The sequence below is a fragment of the Uranotaenia lowii genome, chromosome 2, assembly GCF_029784155.1.
Source record: "Uranotaenia lowii strain MFRU-FL chromosome 2, ASM2978415v1, whole genome shotgun sequence".
In the NCBI taxonomy this organism is placed as follows: Eukaryota; Metazoa; Arthropoda; class Insecta; order Diptera; family Culicidae; genus Uranotaenia; species Uranotaenia lowii.
The window spans coordinates 128,473,013-128,491,902 of NC_073692.1; the positions used below are offsets into that span (position 1 = coordinate 128,473,013).

The 18,890-nt window shown below is 35.3% G+C and overlaps 1 protein-coding gene across 1 annotated transcript in view; it reads right to left on the reverse strand.

Annotated features, from left to right (window-relative positions):
• Positions 1 to 2,005: 2,005 nt before the first annotated feature.
• LOC129740939 (thioester-containing protein 1 allele S3-like) overlaps positions 2,006 to 18,890 on the reverse strand; it is an 89,899-nt gene continuing 73,014 nt past the window's right edge. Inside the window, exons 13-14 of the mRNA XM_055732591.1 lie at positions 2,208 to 2,361; positions 2,006 to 2,152 (exon numbers count right to left, since the gene is read on the reverse strand). Coding sequence (XP_055588566.1) covers positions 2,061 to 2,152; positions 2,208 to 2,361 — 246 coding nt within the window. The 3' untranslated portion in view covers positions 2,006 to 2,060. The remainder of the gene's footprint in view (positions 2,153 to 2,207; positions 2,362 to 18,890) is intronic.

Here is an 18,890-nt window from a genome sequence, read left to right on the forward strand (position 1 = left end):
TAGGTTTTCAAACGTTGAAAAAAGTTTTAAGATTTTTTACCTTCAGACTTAGTTATTGATGATTAAGTGGAAAAATTTCATGTTGATCAAAGCTATCCCGGTGATCAATGTTACCCCGTTTTACGGTACTAAGTTTATTGTTCTTGATTCTCGGTTTGGATCATCTTGGGATAGAATCCTGATTCGAATCTTGATTTGCATTTCAAACTAAAATAAGATGGTTTTTCCGTATTCGAAACTCTTAATTTGAAATGCTTAAAATTCAAACCGTTTACAATATTTGGACTTGAAATTTGTATCATCAATGTATATGGTACATAATTGAAACATAAGAAATATTCATGAGTCCAGATTGAAAAAAATCTGAAACAATTTCGTCATTCCAAATTTTTGATCAAATTCACAAGTTGAATTACGAAATAAAAATGAAATAACTTATATAGAAACCCTTAGATTCAAAATCGAGTAAGAGATCTCTGGTTGAAGGTTCTCATCAAATTTCGCATTTTGGTTTTAAATTCTTACTTATTCTCTTACTTATCTGGAATTTAGCTTCAGATTATTAATTTAGGTTAAAAAAGCAGAATTCAGACTCGGAAATAAAATTCAAAATTCGTATTCAGATTCAGCTTGATTTTAAGTTTTATAATCAAGCTAAATCTATCAATAAGCGAATTTCATCAAGAATTCACGTTGAGGGAGATCGTAGATTTATAACTTTGATTAATTATTCAAAATACAATTTTTAAATACAATCAGAATCAGTTTAGAAAAACAAACCTGGTGAAAATCACAAATATAGAATTGGATTTGGATTAATTTCAAAGAATTGTTTTTTGAAAAATCTAGATTTTTGTTTTGAAAACTTTATTTATGAGGTTTCAATTCAGAAATAGTAAATTTTTATTGATAATTTTGGTTGATAAAAGATCTCGTCTCAGGTGAAATTCAACTAGAAGTTTTATTTATTTTTTAACATTATTTATATGGCAGATTCTTCAAAATAAAAGCTAAATACAATAGAAGAAAATAATCCATATTTGAACCGTAAATCTGATTTGTTACTCTTATTTCTGAATATTTGATACAATTTCACGAATGCTTATAATCGTTCTGCTTGTGGTTAAAAGAATTCTTGCTACTTTAAGTAAACACGAAAAGTTGTTATTTGAAATGTAATTCTTTAAATCACTTATAAATCACATTCTTTAAATCACTTATAAATGTTTCGACTACAGTCGTTTTAACATCTCTGGTGTCATTCGCGACTTTTATCAACGATGCATTTGGTGGAAAGTCATCAAAAAAGCTTATTCGGTACAACTGAGTTCTTTTGGACTCGAATTCACGGACAAGAATCTCACTTTTTATGGAAGAGGGGTTCCCATACAAAATTATCTCTAGTTCACATCTTCTTATATATAAAAATGAAAGCGTTTTCTTTGTAACACCATCACGAATAAACGGACGGTCGGAATGAAGTAAAATTTGGTATCCGAGTTTCAAGTTCCATTTTAATGGATGGGGGTCCCTAAATGAGACACAGGCCGTACAATTTGGTACGATTTTTAAAAAAATCGATTACCGAGAACGATGAAGTTAAGGACGTTAGATGAAATAAAACATTTATAACGATTTATTTATTTAAAGGTAAAACGAAGTTTACCGTGTCAGCTTGTTAAATATAATGATCAATGTTATATTCTATTAAGATAAGGTACAGATACATCTTCACATAGCTGATTTAGGAGGAAAACATATCGACACAATGTTGGTGCCTGAGTGGCAAACCCGGTGAAGATCAAGGAATTTCGAAGATATGCGTCCTGGCATTTGAGAACTCCAATCGCCTTCATTTCCAGTTAATATTTCTTTCTACTACCTTATGTATAAAACTTAAAGAATATAAGTACATCCCTCAAATTTCATCCCCGGAAAACAATTTGACTGCTTTTCCTTCTCTCTAAGGTATCCAAAAGAAACGATAATTTAATAAAGTCATTTTTTAATGCGAAGATATTTCAATAATTGATTGGATGAGTAAGCCTTTGCGAGAATCTTTATGAGCATGACATAGCTTTACAATCTTCATCTCTGCAAATATCACATAGTTCTGCCGTTTTCCCTTCGTATTGAACAATAGCCAACCGATCTGAAAAAAAATGACTATTTTATTCTGTGTGACAATCGTAATGTACCGCAAATACCTGTGTTGTAGTAATCATAAACCTTAACCATCGCAGGTCTGAGCATTGTCACCTTGTATCTCCGGTAGGATGTGACATGGAAACAATTATTCTCAGTACCCATGTTTTCGTAATACACGACGAGTGATGTGTCTGAAAATCTCAACTCCTTGTTCTGCGTAAAAAAAAAGTTGACATCTGATAAGAAAAGTGACAAAAACAACTTGCTTTCTAAGTTCAACATTCCAAAAAAGATTTAATAGTATATATAGGTATAAAAAGAGCATTTTACGTTTCAATTAGCTGAGCCAGAAAAAAATTAAACTCAAAACTAAGATTTGAATACGAAATACCGTCAAACGGGGCATCATGCAACAGCGGGGTTCGATGCAACATTTATATAACACTACATTGAATCAATTTTTAATTTAATGTATTGTAATAAAGTTATCTTTTAATGATTACAAAATGAAGATGACATAATTTCTCGCATCTTAAGCTAGTTGTCTTAAGTTTTTTATTTTTATGTAAAATTTGAAAAATCGAGCAATAAATGTACAAATTTTAACATTTTTTGATGCCGAAAAAAACTTTGCCCAGTATGACGGATCGGCTTGATAAAATTACCTACAAACTTTTTTCAAGTTTCCTCATGTTACACCAACATTGTTGGTGTAAAAATATTTTTCGAACAATCACCCAATTTTTTTAAATGAATATTTTTAAAATTCAGTTAGGTATCTGGGGTTAAATGCAACAAAATGCAAATCAAAGAAATACCTTGTAAATCTCGTTTCCATGTGCTGGAATATGATATTTTGCATCACGCGTTTGTAAACATTTAAATTTCATTCATCCAAACATTTATTTTTATGATTTCAGCTTGTAGAATTTTTCGTAGTATTATTTAACCCCCAAATGTATGCAGCATCCTAATTTTCAGAAAAAATGTGAAAATTTGTTTTTACAGACCCAAAAACTACTGCAATTGGTGTTGTCATGCGTAATGGTCTTTAAGGCATCGCAAATATATTAAAAACTATGAATTTGTGTACGTGTTCATAAGATTTTTCATTAAAAACAAAGTTTGTTGCAAGTTACCCCATTTTCCAAGGAGTGTGAAAATCGCATGTTTTTAGAAAAATAAAAATAACTGAGGAAACCAATAATTTTTTTAACTACGCCAATTTGATGCCCCAGCATCCTTAAAACTTTTGATGCATAAAGGATACGAATAACTGTGAACATAAGTTTTTTAGAAGTCATTGAAGTTGAAAATTGTTGCATGTTGCCCCAGTTGACGGTATACATATTTATTTGATTTGAAATTTTGAATCGGAATGTTACTTAATATATCGGCCGTATCGGTGAAAAGTGATGTCCTTTTGAGTAAGAACATCTTAAGGTTATGGAATTTTGTACCTTCACTTTTCACTTTCACTTTTATACCTTCACTTAACATCACTTTTCACCGATAAGCTTGAGCTTAGATAAACCGTACATTTCAGTAGTTGCTACTCCGTGATTGACAAGAACCATCAAAATTGTTCACAGATCCAAATAAATGGGGCTTGGGATTAGCTTACTATTTTCTGTGTACACGTTTCGAAGGTTCCTTATCTTATATGGTCAATAACGGCGCCGGCCACGTCCTTACGGTTCATCGGTGAAAGGGAAGGATTGCTAGTTCGACTTCCGTTGCTACAAGAGACCGAATACACCTCTAAATCTCCACGGTCGTCACAGGAAGGTGTTAGTGGGGAACGTAAATAAGATCTGGATTCCCTTTGGGAAGGGATGTGATCAAAGCAATGTTATTTATTTTATTTTATATTTACATAGTATTCCGTCTCACGACAGAACTTGACAAACATAATTCCTAAAATTTACTCGGTTCCTGGCAATCGTTCTCCAATTTCTCGGACACCCCACGTTCGCCAGATCACGCTCCACTTGGTCTAACCACCTCGCTCGTTGCGCCCCCGCTCCTTTTGTTCCTACCGGATTCGTAGCGAACACCTGTTTTGCAGGATAGTTGTCCGGCATTCTCGCAACACGTCCCGCCCAGCGTATACGGCCAGCTTTCACCACCTTCTGGATACTGGGTTCGCCGTAGAGTCGCGCGAGCTCGTGGTTCATCCTTCGCCTCCACACTCCGTTCTCCTGTACGCCGCCAAAGATGGTTCTTAACACTCGTCGCTCGAATACTCCGAGTGTACGCAGGTCCTCCTCGAGCAATATCCATGTCTCGTGCCCGTAGAGAACAAACGGTCTAATGAGCAGCGATGGAAAAAAAAATCGCTTCTAGCGATAATTGAATACATACAAACCTCGTCTACGATGCATTGACATCGTTGCCTGTTGACGACACTCACATACTCCTCTCACAATTGCAAACAGACCTCTAACACCATCTAAATACTATCCGTGTTGGTTCAGACTTTACGCTCTCCTTCTTACCATATTTCTCTTGTAGTGTGCGCTGACCACAAGATGTGGATCTCAAAGTGCACAACTGGGTATAAAGAGTTCATCGGAAAATGTACATCTGACGAACAGAAGCGATCCTATCATAATCATTTCGTCAAAGATCATGATTTTCTATCTTATAAGCAGTGATGCCTAGAGCGACATTCATCAGTACGAAAACGACTGTCAAAATGATCAGATTTTAACTTGCGACACATCAATAGAAAGCTCTTAACCTGTACATGATGGGAATTGATAGGAAAAGTGGTTCGGGGTCATCTGGTCCTGGTCACGGCCAATCTGGCCGGTTCCGGAATCCGAAAAATCAAAATGATCAGATTTTAACTTGCGACACATCAATTGAAAGCTCTTGCCTAGGAAAAGTGGTTCGGGGCCATCTGGTCCTGGCCACGGCCAATCTGGCCAGTTCCGGAATCCAAAAAATCAAAATGATCAGATTTTAACTTGCGACACATGAATAGAAAGCTCTTGAGTTTTGCATGGTTAATATATATATGGTAATATATGGTAAACCTGCCTGCGAAGTCTGATGAAACTACAGCTTAGCGTTTTTACACTCGTATGCACTTTCGGAAGACTATAAATGTTTCAATGAATTTTATTAACTTCCCACAAATTTTAACTAAAATCAATCAAAATTGAGGCAGAATGCCTGACAGATCACGTGTTTTTCGCTCAAATTTAGAATGCTGTTACCCTTTGAGAAAAGTTTCTGGTTCCCAAATTACAATAAGATTGCATAATTATATTGAATTTCGTCCTTTTCCAAGTTTTAAAGGTGCACCAATAATTGATTCGCATTCGTTCTCCAACCGTTGGTGCAGTCAGTCGATAAGAATATTACTAGAACACTATAGTTCGTAAAAGTTGTGAGCTGACCTTGAGATCACCAGAACAATAGAAGAAACAGAGCAAGTGAGTACAGTTTCTCTTCATATCAAAAGAATTTCATTTGTTTGCTGTTTGGATGGGTGGTGAAAGCGGGGGTTCCCCACTTCCGGGGGCCTCTAACAGTGATGATTTTAACTTGACGAAAGTGCCATATTTGGACATTCCACCGACAAATCCTATATCTCGTGATACTCAACCACATGTTTCGGTCTCAACAGATTCGCAATTGTTGTTTGCTCCATGTGCTTTGCCAACGTTTATTTCTCCTCCTTCCTTCCCTATTGATACCTCTTTTAAACCTGTTACCCAGAACTTTGTCCATCGGTTTTCAAATAAAATTGATTATTCAAACCAAAATAAACAGATACAAGCAGCTGATGGTGATATGATGACACAACCTTCAAGGTCACATGCTTCTACAATTGGGGAGAAGCATGTTGAGCCTAAAGAATCTATCCGAATTAAAAAATATCCGGAATCTGCTTCTGGGCCGTTTCAGATTTATTTTAGACCAAAAGTGAAGGCTTTGAATATTGTTACAATTTCTAGAGAACTACATAAAAAGTATTCATCCGTTGTAGAAATTAAAAAAAACGGCACATAATCGTCTACGTGTTTTAGTCGATCAGAGAAAACATGCCAATGAAATTGTTAATGATCCCTTATTCAATTTAGAATATCTAGTTTATATTCCTAGTTTAAAAGTAGAGGTAGATGGTGTTATAAATGATAATTATGTCAATATTGGTGATCTTAATGTGCTGGGAAAGGGAAGATGGCGGAATGGTGCAATCGCGGCAGTTCGTATTCTTGCTAGCAAACGATTACATGATGTTGTAATAGAAAACGGTATAAAAAGATACAAAGAATCTAATTCGATTAGGGTTACTTTTGAAGGTACAGTGTTACCAGAATATGTAGAAATTGAAAAAGTACTTCTACCTGTACGAGCTTACATCCCTAAATTGATGTATTGTCAAAAATGTCGACAACTTAATCATACCGAGAAATACTGTGCGAACAAAGAGAAATGTGGAAAATGCGGAAAAAGTCATGTTGGAATAGAGTGTTCAATTAAAGAAAATGTATGTTTCCATTGTCATATGGAACATTTAAATATTACAGATTGTCCTTTATATAAAAAAGCAAAAGGTGAATGGAAAAAATCAGTGAAGGAATCGCGTTAAATTTCATATGCTGAAATGTTAAATAAAACAGTAGAATCAAATGAATTACATGTAGGCAATCGGTTTGAGGTATTATCGTCAGAAATATCCGATTTAGAAGATGAAACGAATTCTTCCATTTTTGAATTATCTAATTCCAGGAAACGTAAACAGGTGAATCGGCCGAAAATTCTGCGAAAAGAACCAAAAATTCTTCCGAAACATAAATTATATTCAGATATATTTCCTAGTCTTCCAAAACCTCAGATGTCCATTCAAAATGAAAATAACCAATTAGTCGATAATCATACAATTGAATCAAATTATACTGAAAAAACAACTCGCAATGAAACTAATAATATTACTCTCAATAATACAAAAAGTGACGATGAAGGCTTTTCAATTAAAAATATAATTGAAATGATTTGTGAAGCTCTAGAGCTTTCAGAATTTATAAAATCGATTGTTTTTAAGTTTATGCCCCTCATTAAAAAAGTGTTTAGAAAATTGTGTGAAAAAATGCCCCTCATTGAATCTTTGTTTAGCTGTGATGACTAGAGAGTTATTATTCATGCAATGGAATTTTAGAAGTGTGTTATCAAAAAAAGAGTCTTTAATTGTATTATTAAACGATAATAATGTTGACATATTTTGCATATGCGAAACTTGGTTGATGAATGGAATCGATTTTGTTGTTCCAGGATTTAATATAGTAAGACGAGATCGAAATACGCCTTATGGAGGAGTACTCATAGGAATAAGAAATGGTATAGAATTTTGTCCATTAGACTTACCATGCTTTGGAAAAATTGAAGAAATATCTGTAACAATCAAAGTAGGAAGTTTTCAATGTACGGTATCTTCAATATATATTCCACCAGCTCCATATCGAATGAGTAAAGAACATTTGAATCAGTTAATTGAGTTGATTCCTCAACCTAGATTACTCTTAGGAGATTTAAATTCACATGGATCCGCATGGGGTGAGCCTAATGATGATGTTAGAGCTTTGGCAATTTATGAAATATGTGATGAGCACAATTTGACTATCGTAAATAAAGGAAATGTCACAAGAATAGGAGCACCAAGCTCGAGAGATTCTGCGGTAGATCTTACTTTATGTTCTAGTTCCCTGGCCTTATCAAGTTCATGGAAAGTTATTGAAGATTTGAATGGCAGTGATCATTTACCAATTATAACGAAGTTGGCAAACGACAAAATATTAGAAGAAATAAATTTTATATATGATTTAACTAAAAATATAAGCTGGGAAAATTATCAGAACCCTTTATCAAATAAAATCATTGAATTTGAAAGATCGACTTGTGATAATACTGATCTTGGAAATGTATATTCCTTTTTCAATGATTCTATAATTGAATGCGCTTTACAAGCTCAAACTAAAAAATTTAACCCAAATCATATATCAAGACGCAAAGGACAACCTTGGTGGGATGATGAATCTTCTCAGAAATACAAACAAAAAATTTATGCTTTCAAAAAATTTAGAAGAACGGGGAAGATAGATGATTTTAGAATATACCAACAGTTAGAATACGAATGTAGGAAGCTGTTTCAAAATAAGAAAAAAAGTTATTGGAAAGAAAAAATATCAAGTTTTTCAAGAACCACTTCCCTCACGTTTCTTTGGCGAACTGCGAAAAATATGCGTAATTCAAATGTTGGAAATGTTGATAGATATTCTGAAGATTGGATATATGAATTTGCCAATAAAGTATGCCCAGATTATGTTGAGCAATCGCAAATTGAGTATAATTGCGAAAATGTATTTGAATATCTAGGAAGTCCAATAAAAATGATAGAATTTTCAACTGCGTTATTGTCCTGCTCAAATACTGCAGCGGGTTTAGATGGAATAAAGTATAAGTTATTACAAAACATGCCAGATTCTTACAAACGTATGCTTCTTTATTTGTATAATAAATTTATAGAGAAGAATTTTGTACCAGAAACATGGAGGCAAGTGAAAGTTGTACCGATAATTAAACCAGGAAAAAATCCCTCTGAATATAGTTCTTATCGTCCAATTAGTTTACTTCCTTGTCCAAGAAAAACTTTGGAACGAATTCTTTTGAATAGATTAGAAAATTGGGCTGAGCAAAATAAATTAACATCTAAATCTCAATACGGTTTTAGAAAAAGTAAAGGGACGTTAGATTGTTTATCCGAATTAACCATTGACATTCAAACAAGCTTTGAACGAAAAGAAGATGTAGTTGCTGTGTTTTTAGACATAGCTGGTGCATATGATTCTGTGAACATAGAAATACTTTGTGAAAAATTAGCTAAGCATGGTGTTCCATTAAATTTGGTAAACTTTTTGAGTAATTTATTAAACAAAAAAGAAATGAACTTTTATATAAACAACAAGTTTAAATGTCGAAGAACGAGCTATTTAGGATTACCACAAGGGTCTACTTTAAGTCCATTTCTGTACAACTTCTACGTTAATGATATTGACACATGTCTAGAAGAAAATGTTTTTATGTTACAGTATGCTGATGACAGCGTTACTTATAAGTCAGGTTTGAATATTATTGATACGCAAGAAAAAATACAAATAACTTTAAATAACTTGAGTGATTGGGCACAATACATGGGACTTGAATTTTCACCTCAAAAATCGGAAATGATGGTTTTTACAAGAAAAATAAAGCCACTGAACGTATCATTGCATATGAAACAAATTCAAATTGAAAGATCATTCTCAGTTAAATATTTGGGGATTTGGTTTGATAGTAAACTTTTATGGAGAAAACATATCGAATATTTAGTTAAAAAATGTCAAAAAAGGATAAATTTCTTTAAAACTGTAACAAGCTCTTGGTGGGGAGCCCATCCACAAGATCTTATAACATTGTACAAGACAACAATTCTTTCAGTCCTTCAGTATGGTTGTTTTTGTTTTGCAAGTGCCTCTAACTGTCATTTATTAAAATTAGCTCGAATACAATTTCGTTGTTTAAGAATAGCTCTAGGGAACATGATGTCTACGCATACAATGTCGACAGAAGTTATTGCTGGAGTAATGCCTCTTGAGCTTAATTTTCTTGAACTTAATTTACGTCAATTATTCCGTTTTCAAGCAAGGCGGAAGAAAATAATAAATAAATTAGATTATTTATTTGAACTCAATCCAGGAACTAAATTCTTAACTTTTTAAAGAGAATTTATATCAATTGAATCCTTTGATCCTCCAGATAAAACTATATTTGATTATAAGCTTGATGAAATTCAGTTTACTCCAATCGTTGATTTGAGTTTCAAAAAAGAAATAGAAAAAAATACCTCCTAGTCTAAGGGTGCAAACTAGTAATCAGATGTTTCATAGTAAGTTTGAAGGTTGTACAGCAAGTAGTCTAATTTTTACTGATGGTTCTGTTATGCAAAATAATATAGGGTTTGGATTGTACCATTCTCAGTCTTCACAGAGCTTTAAGTTGCTAGCACCATGTTCAATATTCGTAGCAGAATTAATTGCAATATTCCACTCATGTGAGTATATACAGAGTTTGCCTTCATCTAAATATGTAATTTGTTCGGATAGCATGAGTTCTCTGATCGCACTCAAATCGAATAGTTGGAAACCGCATAATAACATATACATTTATAAAATAAAGAAAATTTTATTTGAATTACATAATTCAGGTTATTCAATATCATTATTTTGGATTCCATCACACCATGGTATACGTGGCAACGAAAAGGCAGATCATCTTGCCAAACAAGGAGCTCTCGGTGACTTGGTTTATGATAGGGGATTTCAACCTAACGAACTTTATCCTTTAGCCCATTCCTTGGTAATGTCCATGTGGCAAAGCAAATGGAGTAATAGTCAACTAGGTCGATTTTGTTTTTCAATTTTACCGGAAGTTAAAGAAAAGCCATGGTTTCATAATCAAGATCTTCAAAGAAATTTTATTAAAATATTTTCGAGAATAATTTCTAATCATTATAAATTAGCAGCCCACCTGTATAGAATAAATTTAAAAGATTCCAATGTTTGTCAATGTGGCCGAGGATACGAGGATATAGACCATGTTGTGTGGTGTTGTTCAATATATGAGAGTGTTTAAGATCAACTTTCAAAGATATTCTTGTTAATTCATCGAATCTTCCCCAAATACCCATAAGAGATATTGTTAGTCAACGTGACATGCAAACTATGAAAACAATTTTTGATTTCCTGAAGAGAGCTGACTTGAAGCTTTGAAAATTAAATGGAGACGAAAGAAGAACTCGGAGTAGGAGTGCTGTGAGTCGCAAACCAAGAGCCTCAAGCCAAGAACCACAAAACTATAACCTGTAAACCCGAGAGGAAGTCCATGGTCTACCCCAGACGAGGTCCATCATCCACCCGAGACGAGGTCCAAGATCAATCCAAGATGAGATCCATGGTCCACATGTCGAGATGCAGAAGGAAACTTCGAAAGATAATAGATACACATGATACAAGTGTTTCAAATAAATTTGAATTTATATGTCATGTACGAAACCTTTGTAAAAATCAAATCAAATTTAAAACTAAGAAGTGGTCGGCTCAATATGATCAAGCATCAAGAGCCTGTTTGTTATAGTCTATAATAAATGTTTGAAGGATAAAAAAAAAAAATAATTGATTCGAAAAATTCAAGAAATTGAATTTCGTTGCCTACATAAAGGCGTTTTACCTAAAAGGATATAAAAAAGTGTATTTTGAAAAGCAAAATTTTCGATAAGTTTTGCAATAGTAAATGATTTTTTTTCCAAAATATATTTAGTTTATTAAAACACAATAAACATGTAATAAAACATTTGATGTTTCAATTTTAACTTTCCATATAATCATTGTTCCATTTCTATTCATGTGTCGCAAGTGAAAATCTGATCATTTTTGATTTTTTTGGATTCCAGAACCGGCCAGATTGGCCGTGGCCAGGACCAGATGGCCCCGAACAACTTTTTCTTTCAATTCCCATCATGGGTCAAGAGCTTTCAATTGATGTGTCGCAAGTTAAAATCTGATTATTTTGATTTTTCGGATTCCGAAACCGGCCAGATTGGCCGTGGCCAGGACCAGATGGCTCCAAACCACTTTCGCTATCAATTCCCATCATGTACAGGTTAAGAGCTTTCTATTGATGTGTCGCAAGTTTTTTTTTTTCTTTTTTTTTTTTTTTTTTTTTTTTCTTTTTATTATTATAGAGACTTTCAGCCTTGGGTTGGTTCGTCTCTTTCTGAGCGCACATCTTTCGAAGTAATGATGGCTAGCATCTCACAAATGCTAAAACCACCAGACCGCAGAAAGTGTACTATGTATGCCATGACCGGGATTCGATCTCATGGACTTTGGCGTAGATGACTTGAACTCTAACCACTACGCCGAAGCCGCTGGCGTGTCGCAAGTTAAAATCTGATCATTTTGATTTTTCGGATTCCGGAACCGGCCAGATTGGCCGTGGCCAAGACCAGATGACCCCGAACCACTTTTTCTATCAATTCCCATCATGTACAGGTCAAGAGCTTTCTATTCATGTGTCGCATCATGACATTTTTAAAATTTTTACATGACAGTCACGGAATCAAAAATTCAAAAATGTCAATCCGACAGTCAGAGGACCAACAGAATCTTCGACTGTCACAAGTCAAAAATGTTATCGACACTCATTCTCCGTGCAGCATTTCAGCTTGCACTGAAAGTTACTCACTTGTCAGAGCTATATGTTGTCTAACAATGTATTCGTTATCTCCGAGTGACAACCGACCAACATTTTGTTATGGATTGAGAGGAACCAAGTTTGTTCGCTACTTGTACAGATCGCGAAGTGTACAGTTCAGGATAAAACCTTTATCGCATCATATTCATTTCATTTCCATCGCTGCTAATGAGCGTCATATACAGGTTACACTTCTAGCGAGGGCTAAGTCTTCTCGACCGAAGTTGCTTGTAGAGCCATAATACGCACGATTTTCGCTGATAATTCGCCGGCGGATCTCACGGCTGGTGTCACCAGTGAGCCGATATAGACAAAGTCTTCGACTGTTTCCAGCTCGTCGCCGTCGACTGTGACCTTGTTATTGCTGGACAAGCGGGTTCGGTCGCTCTCGGATCCGCAGGCCAGCATATACTTCGTCTTGGATGTATTAGTCATCAATCCAATCCTTCCTGCTTCGCGTTTCAGTTTGCGGTAGATCTCTTCCACCGCCGCAGATGATCTGCCGACTATATCAATGTCGTCGTCAAAGCATATAAGTTGACTGGATCTGTTGAAAAATCGTGCCCCGCATTTCGCCGACCGCTCGTCGAATAGCACCTTCTTGCGCCACGTTAAACATCATGCAGGATAGACCATCACCTTGTCGCAGCCCCCTGCGCGATTCGAATGAACTCGACAATTCACCCGAAATCCGCACCCAGCACTGCCTTCCAAGCAAAGTTAAATATTTAACGTCACACACTATCGAGTACATCGCGTTTTTAGTTAGAGCAAATAGGTCCTAACGTGGCATTGTCATACACGTACTTGGCACCGGTGCAACTCACCCAATTTTATCACGCGTTTTAAACGAGAAGTACAAGAACGACCTAACGAGCAACAAAACCTTACATCACTTTTCGCCGATATGGCCGATAAATTAAGTAACTAACATAAATAATGGTGAATATTCTCTTCATGAAATCTATATCTAAAATCAGAATCTGAGATCTGAACCTAAGATTTGAGTTCGTTATCTGAATCCTGAAATCTAAATCTAAATCTGATATCTTACTCTGAAAGTTAAATCTTCAACGTCAATGTGAATTTGGAATCTTAAATCAAGTTGATAAATACATATAACAGGGTGTTCAATAGATTCGGATTGACTTTTAAACAAGTTGTTGTAATAAAACCGTAGCACATACAAGCATATATCAAATATTTTTTTGGAATTATCATGATCGACCATCACAAAAACAATTCGTGGTGATGAAGAGTCAACTTTAACTAAAGATTCTTTTTATGTTGGCTTTTTCTGATCACATGTGCGCAAGTATTGGTACAAGAAAACTATACCGATATTTTGGATCGAAATGAATGGCTCCCAGTTAATCATATGAATAACAACTTTTTTCTGAATTTTCATGATCATTGACGTAGTCGAGAAGAAACGAGTGCAGAAAACCCAAACTAGTCGTATACAAAACCTTATTTATTCGTTTTCGATACGAAATGTTCGATTTCCGTGCCGACTGAATTTTATCAAAAAACTCATAAAAATGGTAGAGATTAGATAGAAATAGAAGAAACACAGTTTGTTTAACTTTGTGATAAGTTTATGTAAATTGACCATGGGGCTTCGGGTTCTTTATCATGTATGTAGTTTCCATATTTCACATTTGGAAAACTGATTCTTGGACATTTAGGCTTAAAATTAAAGGTTTTTTGCTTTCCGAATATGAATCTAAGGAGAGTATTCAAAAAAAAATGCAACACTTTGTATTGTTAATAACTTTTAAATGCATAAACGGAAATTGACAAAATTTTCAGTAATGCTGCCTATTAATCTAATGTATACGTGTAAAAAAATTGGCGACAAGCTGCCTAGTGGTTTTTTAGATAGCGGTCCAATAAAGAAACTTATTGCTAAAATTTTTTAGGCAGGATCGAGAAAAATCCAGGAAAGTCCCAGTGGGAGACCCAAAAACAGTTGGAAATCAACTATTCGACCAAAGTTCATATGGAAAATCGTTAAAGCAGTCCTATAGAGTAAAGCTTAGTTCTTTTAGAAATGGGACACTTTGTTTTGCTAATAGCTCGTTTACTAGTAATCGGAAATTCAAAATTTTTACAGCATTTCGTTGCCTGTAAAAAGTACTATCCGACCTATTTTTTTCAAAATTTTAAATTTACGCGTTTTAGGGATATTTACGATGCAGGAGAAAAAGGAAAAAATAATTTTGCACAATTTCATTCAAAATCCATCATTATCAAGTTGATAGCCGACAAAACCGTTGATTATTCAAAGAACTACTGTGTGTGAGTGGTGGAAAAGTATGCAAATACTGTCAAAAATGTCCACAAAGTTCAAATCAACCATTGGAGTGAAGCATATGATCGGCAACTTCGGCTGAGGGTCATCAGGGAAGTCAAGTCTCATACCAGCATTTTTAATTTTCAATAAGCGAAAAACTAAGGGTAGATCGCTGAAATTTGCAAAAAAAAAATTTTCCGATAAGCTGAAAGTGTTGCCTCTAAATGAGTCATTCAAACCTAACCTAAAACACAAATTTTTTGCCAGATCCACAGCTCGTAAGCTGTATATCTGGTTCCGAGGCTATGGGACAGATGATTTCTGATGAACGACAAAACTTATGAAATACCCTATTTTAAACAAATTCCAGCGTTTGAACCCTATACCACTTCTGCTCGTGGCAAGGTCCCGAGTGTATTAAAGTATGTATTTGCTTATTTTTTTGTATAAAATATAATGATTTGCCAAAATTCTGCTCCTGTGGAAAAAAAAACAACATTTTCAAAACGAAAACTATGGTTTTCACTCTTTTCAAAAGCCTAAAAAGAGTAATCTTTTATGTACCCTTCGCAACCTACGATCTACACTTACCGATTATACTTTAAGTTCAATCTCCTCATGGATTCATTTCGTTATTGCCAGATTTTGCCAGCAGAAATTCCTTTAAAAACGTTCAAAAAGTGGCTCAAAAATAATCAAATTTGTTAATTTTGAAAAAGATGTATCCACTAAAATGGCCTCAGTTTCTTTTAAAAGAGAAGTATTGGTTCGACAAGTATCAGAAATTGAAGGAGGAGGATGTAGCCACCTAAAATACAGATTAGACGAAGTATTAGTTTGAAAAACTGATCATTTTCATGACTGAAAAAAGTGTGCGCTGGCCGAAGGGAGGTACCAAGAATGAAGTAGTATTTATTCTTACAAAAAAACGCTAAATATTTTTTTTTTAATTTTTTCATGAATTATCATAAAATTACCATCGTTTCCTTCATAGAAAGTATTTAGATCAAACGAAAGGTTTTTGAGATACACGCCTTCGTAACTGTCCCATTTCTAAAAGAACTAAGCTTTATCTAACAGCGAACTAAAATTTGATTAAAAGTGAAGGTGGTTGATTCCATGGGGTTGAAGAATGTGAGGAGTTTTATCAAACGCAATTCGAAAACTTCTATTTGGGAAGTGATGAAGAGATCAATTTTTCTGACTGGTTCTTCCAGCTGACTATAAACTGGCCTGAGTTAACCCTTCAATGCATAGTGTTGTTTTAAAACAACACTCATCAAAATCCAATTATCTCGAATACGCGTGAATGTTTTTAAGTGACGTATTTACAAAAAATAATCTTGAGATTAAAATAAATTGGACCATGGTATTTTAATTACGATACTTTAATCCTGATCCGCATTAGATTTCGTTACCCTAATCAGCACTAGGAGTGTCAATTTAGGAAACATCCATAAATGACGTAGCTTTTTTTAACGAGTTTTTATACCCCCCCTCCCCCGTCGTAGCATTTCGTCACAAAGTCATAGACCCCCCCCCCTAGATAATAACGTAGCTTTAATAAACCCCCCCCCCCATTTTTAAAAATCTGTTTTTTAATTTTACTTTTATTATCAGCATTTTGCAAGAATAATACAAAAAAGGGAAAGAAGTTAAAAATGGAAGTTTAAAAAAGCATATCAATCAGTCAAAAACAATCAAGCTACCTTTCAACAAACAGGATAGCTAGTAAGTATTCAATCAGTTGCGTCGGTCCAAATTATCTCCATTCGGGATTCCAATGAAATCGTTGGGCAGCTTTCCTCCATCGTCTGTTCGGCTGGAATAATTGTCAACTGCCTCCACTCACTCTCTATCGTCCTCAACGATGACCAGCACTTCGTGTCCTCTTTTGCCTACAATTCTCTTTGGACGAATCTTTCTATTCGAGGCTGGGGCCTTGCGAATTTTGCTATGCTCCTTTTGGAGAACATTTGAAGCAAAATATAAATTGCATTTCTTGCATGTATGCTCCTTGATACGCTTGAAAACAGTCGGGCAGTAGGAGCCAAAAGCTATATGTTCAGACTAGATTGAATTAGGCATAGTTTTGCTCAATTTTGATATTTTTTTTAGATATTTAATTAAAGCTACGTAGCTTTACTTGAACCCCTACCCCCCCTCTCGTCAGACATCGTCACACAAAGTCAAACTCCCCCCTCCCCCTCAAATGCTACGTCATTTATGGATGTTCCCTTAACACTACAAGCTCAAATCGTTATAACTTTTGGCGTGTTCAACCGATCTAAACAACCATAGCTCAAACAGATTTTACTAGCAATCGAAAGAAAAGTGTGTTTTTCACGCCACTTTTTTGAACTTTTTGTGACCTTTTCATTAAAAAAAAAAATTTAAATAATATTTCTTGGCTTCATGATGCAGACATAATGTAACTTCAGCTTTCATATGCATAAGGCAAACATTTTTTGGACGTGTAATATATATGAACAACAGCAGTTTTCCTGAGGTATGTTTTTTCGGTTTTTTTTTTCTTTCATGCTGAATAACGAGAAAACTTGTAGCTTTAGCTATATATAATGTTCTGAACATATCTTACTGACATAACAAGGTTTCTATTGATATAAGATTTATATGAAATTAATTTTAATTCATACGACTTACAGTGAGGGGCAAAATAAAGTGTCCAAACTATTTTTTTTCAATTTCTTTTATTTTTCTGGTTAAAATTCAACGAAAACACATCGTAATTATTTTTAAAATATTGTTTATTATGTTCTTTTCAATTTTTGTTAATGTTGCGCTGGAAAAAAAAGAAAGTTTTTCTGATAGATAAAAAAACAGTTGATATTCCAAAAAAAAAAACAGGGGCAAAATAAAGTGTCCAGATCAATACAGCTTCAAAAAATTCAAACTGAAGGCAAACAAGAACGATTTAATAATGGGTATGGCCTCCTTCAGCCTTTAACACCTCCTGCAAGCGCTTCGACACACTTTCAACAAGGCTGTGCAAGTGTTGTGGGTCGAGTTCTTCCCACGCATGCTCCAGGGCATCAAAACAAGTTCTTTTATTTGTCACACCAGTCTTATCAATCAGAGCATCGAGAATGGCCCACAGATTTTCGATGGGGTTCAGATCAGGGCTCTGTGGGGGCCATTCAAGGGGTTTGATGCGGCGGGAACGGAAAAATGACTTCGTTAGATTCGCCGTATGCTTCGGATCGTTATCCTGCTGTAAAACGAAGCGCTCTTCGAGGCCTGTCTTGATGAGGGATACCTCGAGGTTTTTCCGCAGGATGTTGCAATATGACTCAGCTGTCATAATTCCGTAAATTTTTACCATATTGCCCACCCCACCCCAAGAAAAGCACCCCCACACCATCACGTTACTTCCTCCGTGCTTGACTGTTCCTTGGATATGGCGGTCTTGGAGCTCCTCACCCGACTTGCGCCACATATGATCCTGCTTCTTCCGGTTAAATAGCTCAAATTTGGATTCGTCGGCCCACAACAATGTTTCAAAGCAATCGAAAGATTCCTTTTAATTCAACCACGGTAAATGAAAAGTTCAGATACCGGTATTTCGATAGCAACTTACTATCTTCTTCAGTAAGCGTTTTCGATTGATATCGAGCACGGAGCAACGGAGGAAGTAACGTGATGGTGTGGGGGTGCTTTTCTTAGGGTGGGGTGGGCAATTTGGTAAAAATTTACGCAATTATGACAGCTGAGTCATATTGCAATATCCTGCGGAAAAACCTCAGGGTATCCCTCATCAAGACAGGCCTCGAAGAGCGCTTCGTTTTACAGCAGGATAACGATCCGAAGCATACGGCGAATCTAACGAAGTCATTTTTCCGTTCCCGCCGCATCAAACCCCTTGAATGGCCCCCACTAAGTCCTGATCTGAACCCCATCGAAAATCTGTGGGCCATCCTCGATGCTCTGATTGATAAGACTGGTGTGACAAATAAAAGTACTTGTTTTGATGCCCTGGAGCATGCGTGGGAAGAACTCGACCCACAACACTTGCACAGCCTTGTTGAAAGTGTGCCGAAGCGCTTGCAGGAGGTGTTGAAGGCTGAAGGAGGCCATACCCATTATTAAATCGTTCTTGTTTGCCTTCAGTTTGAATTATTTGAAG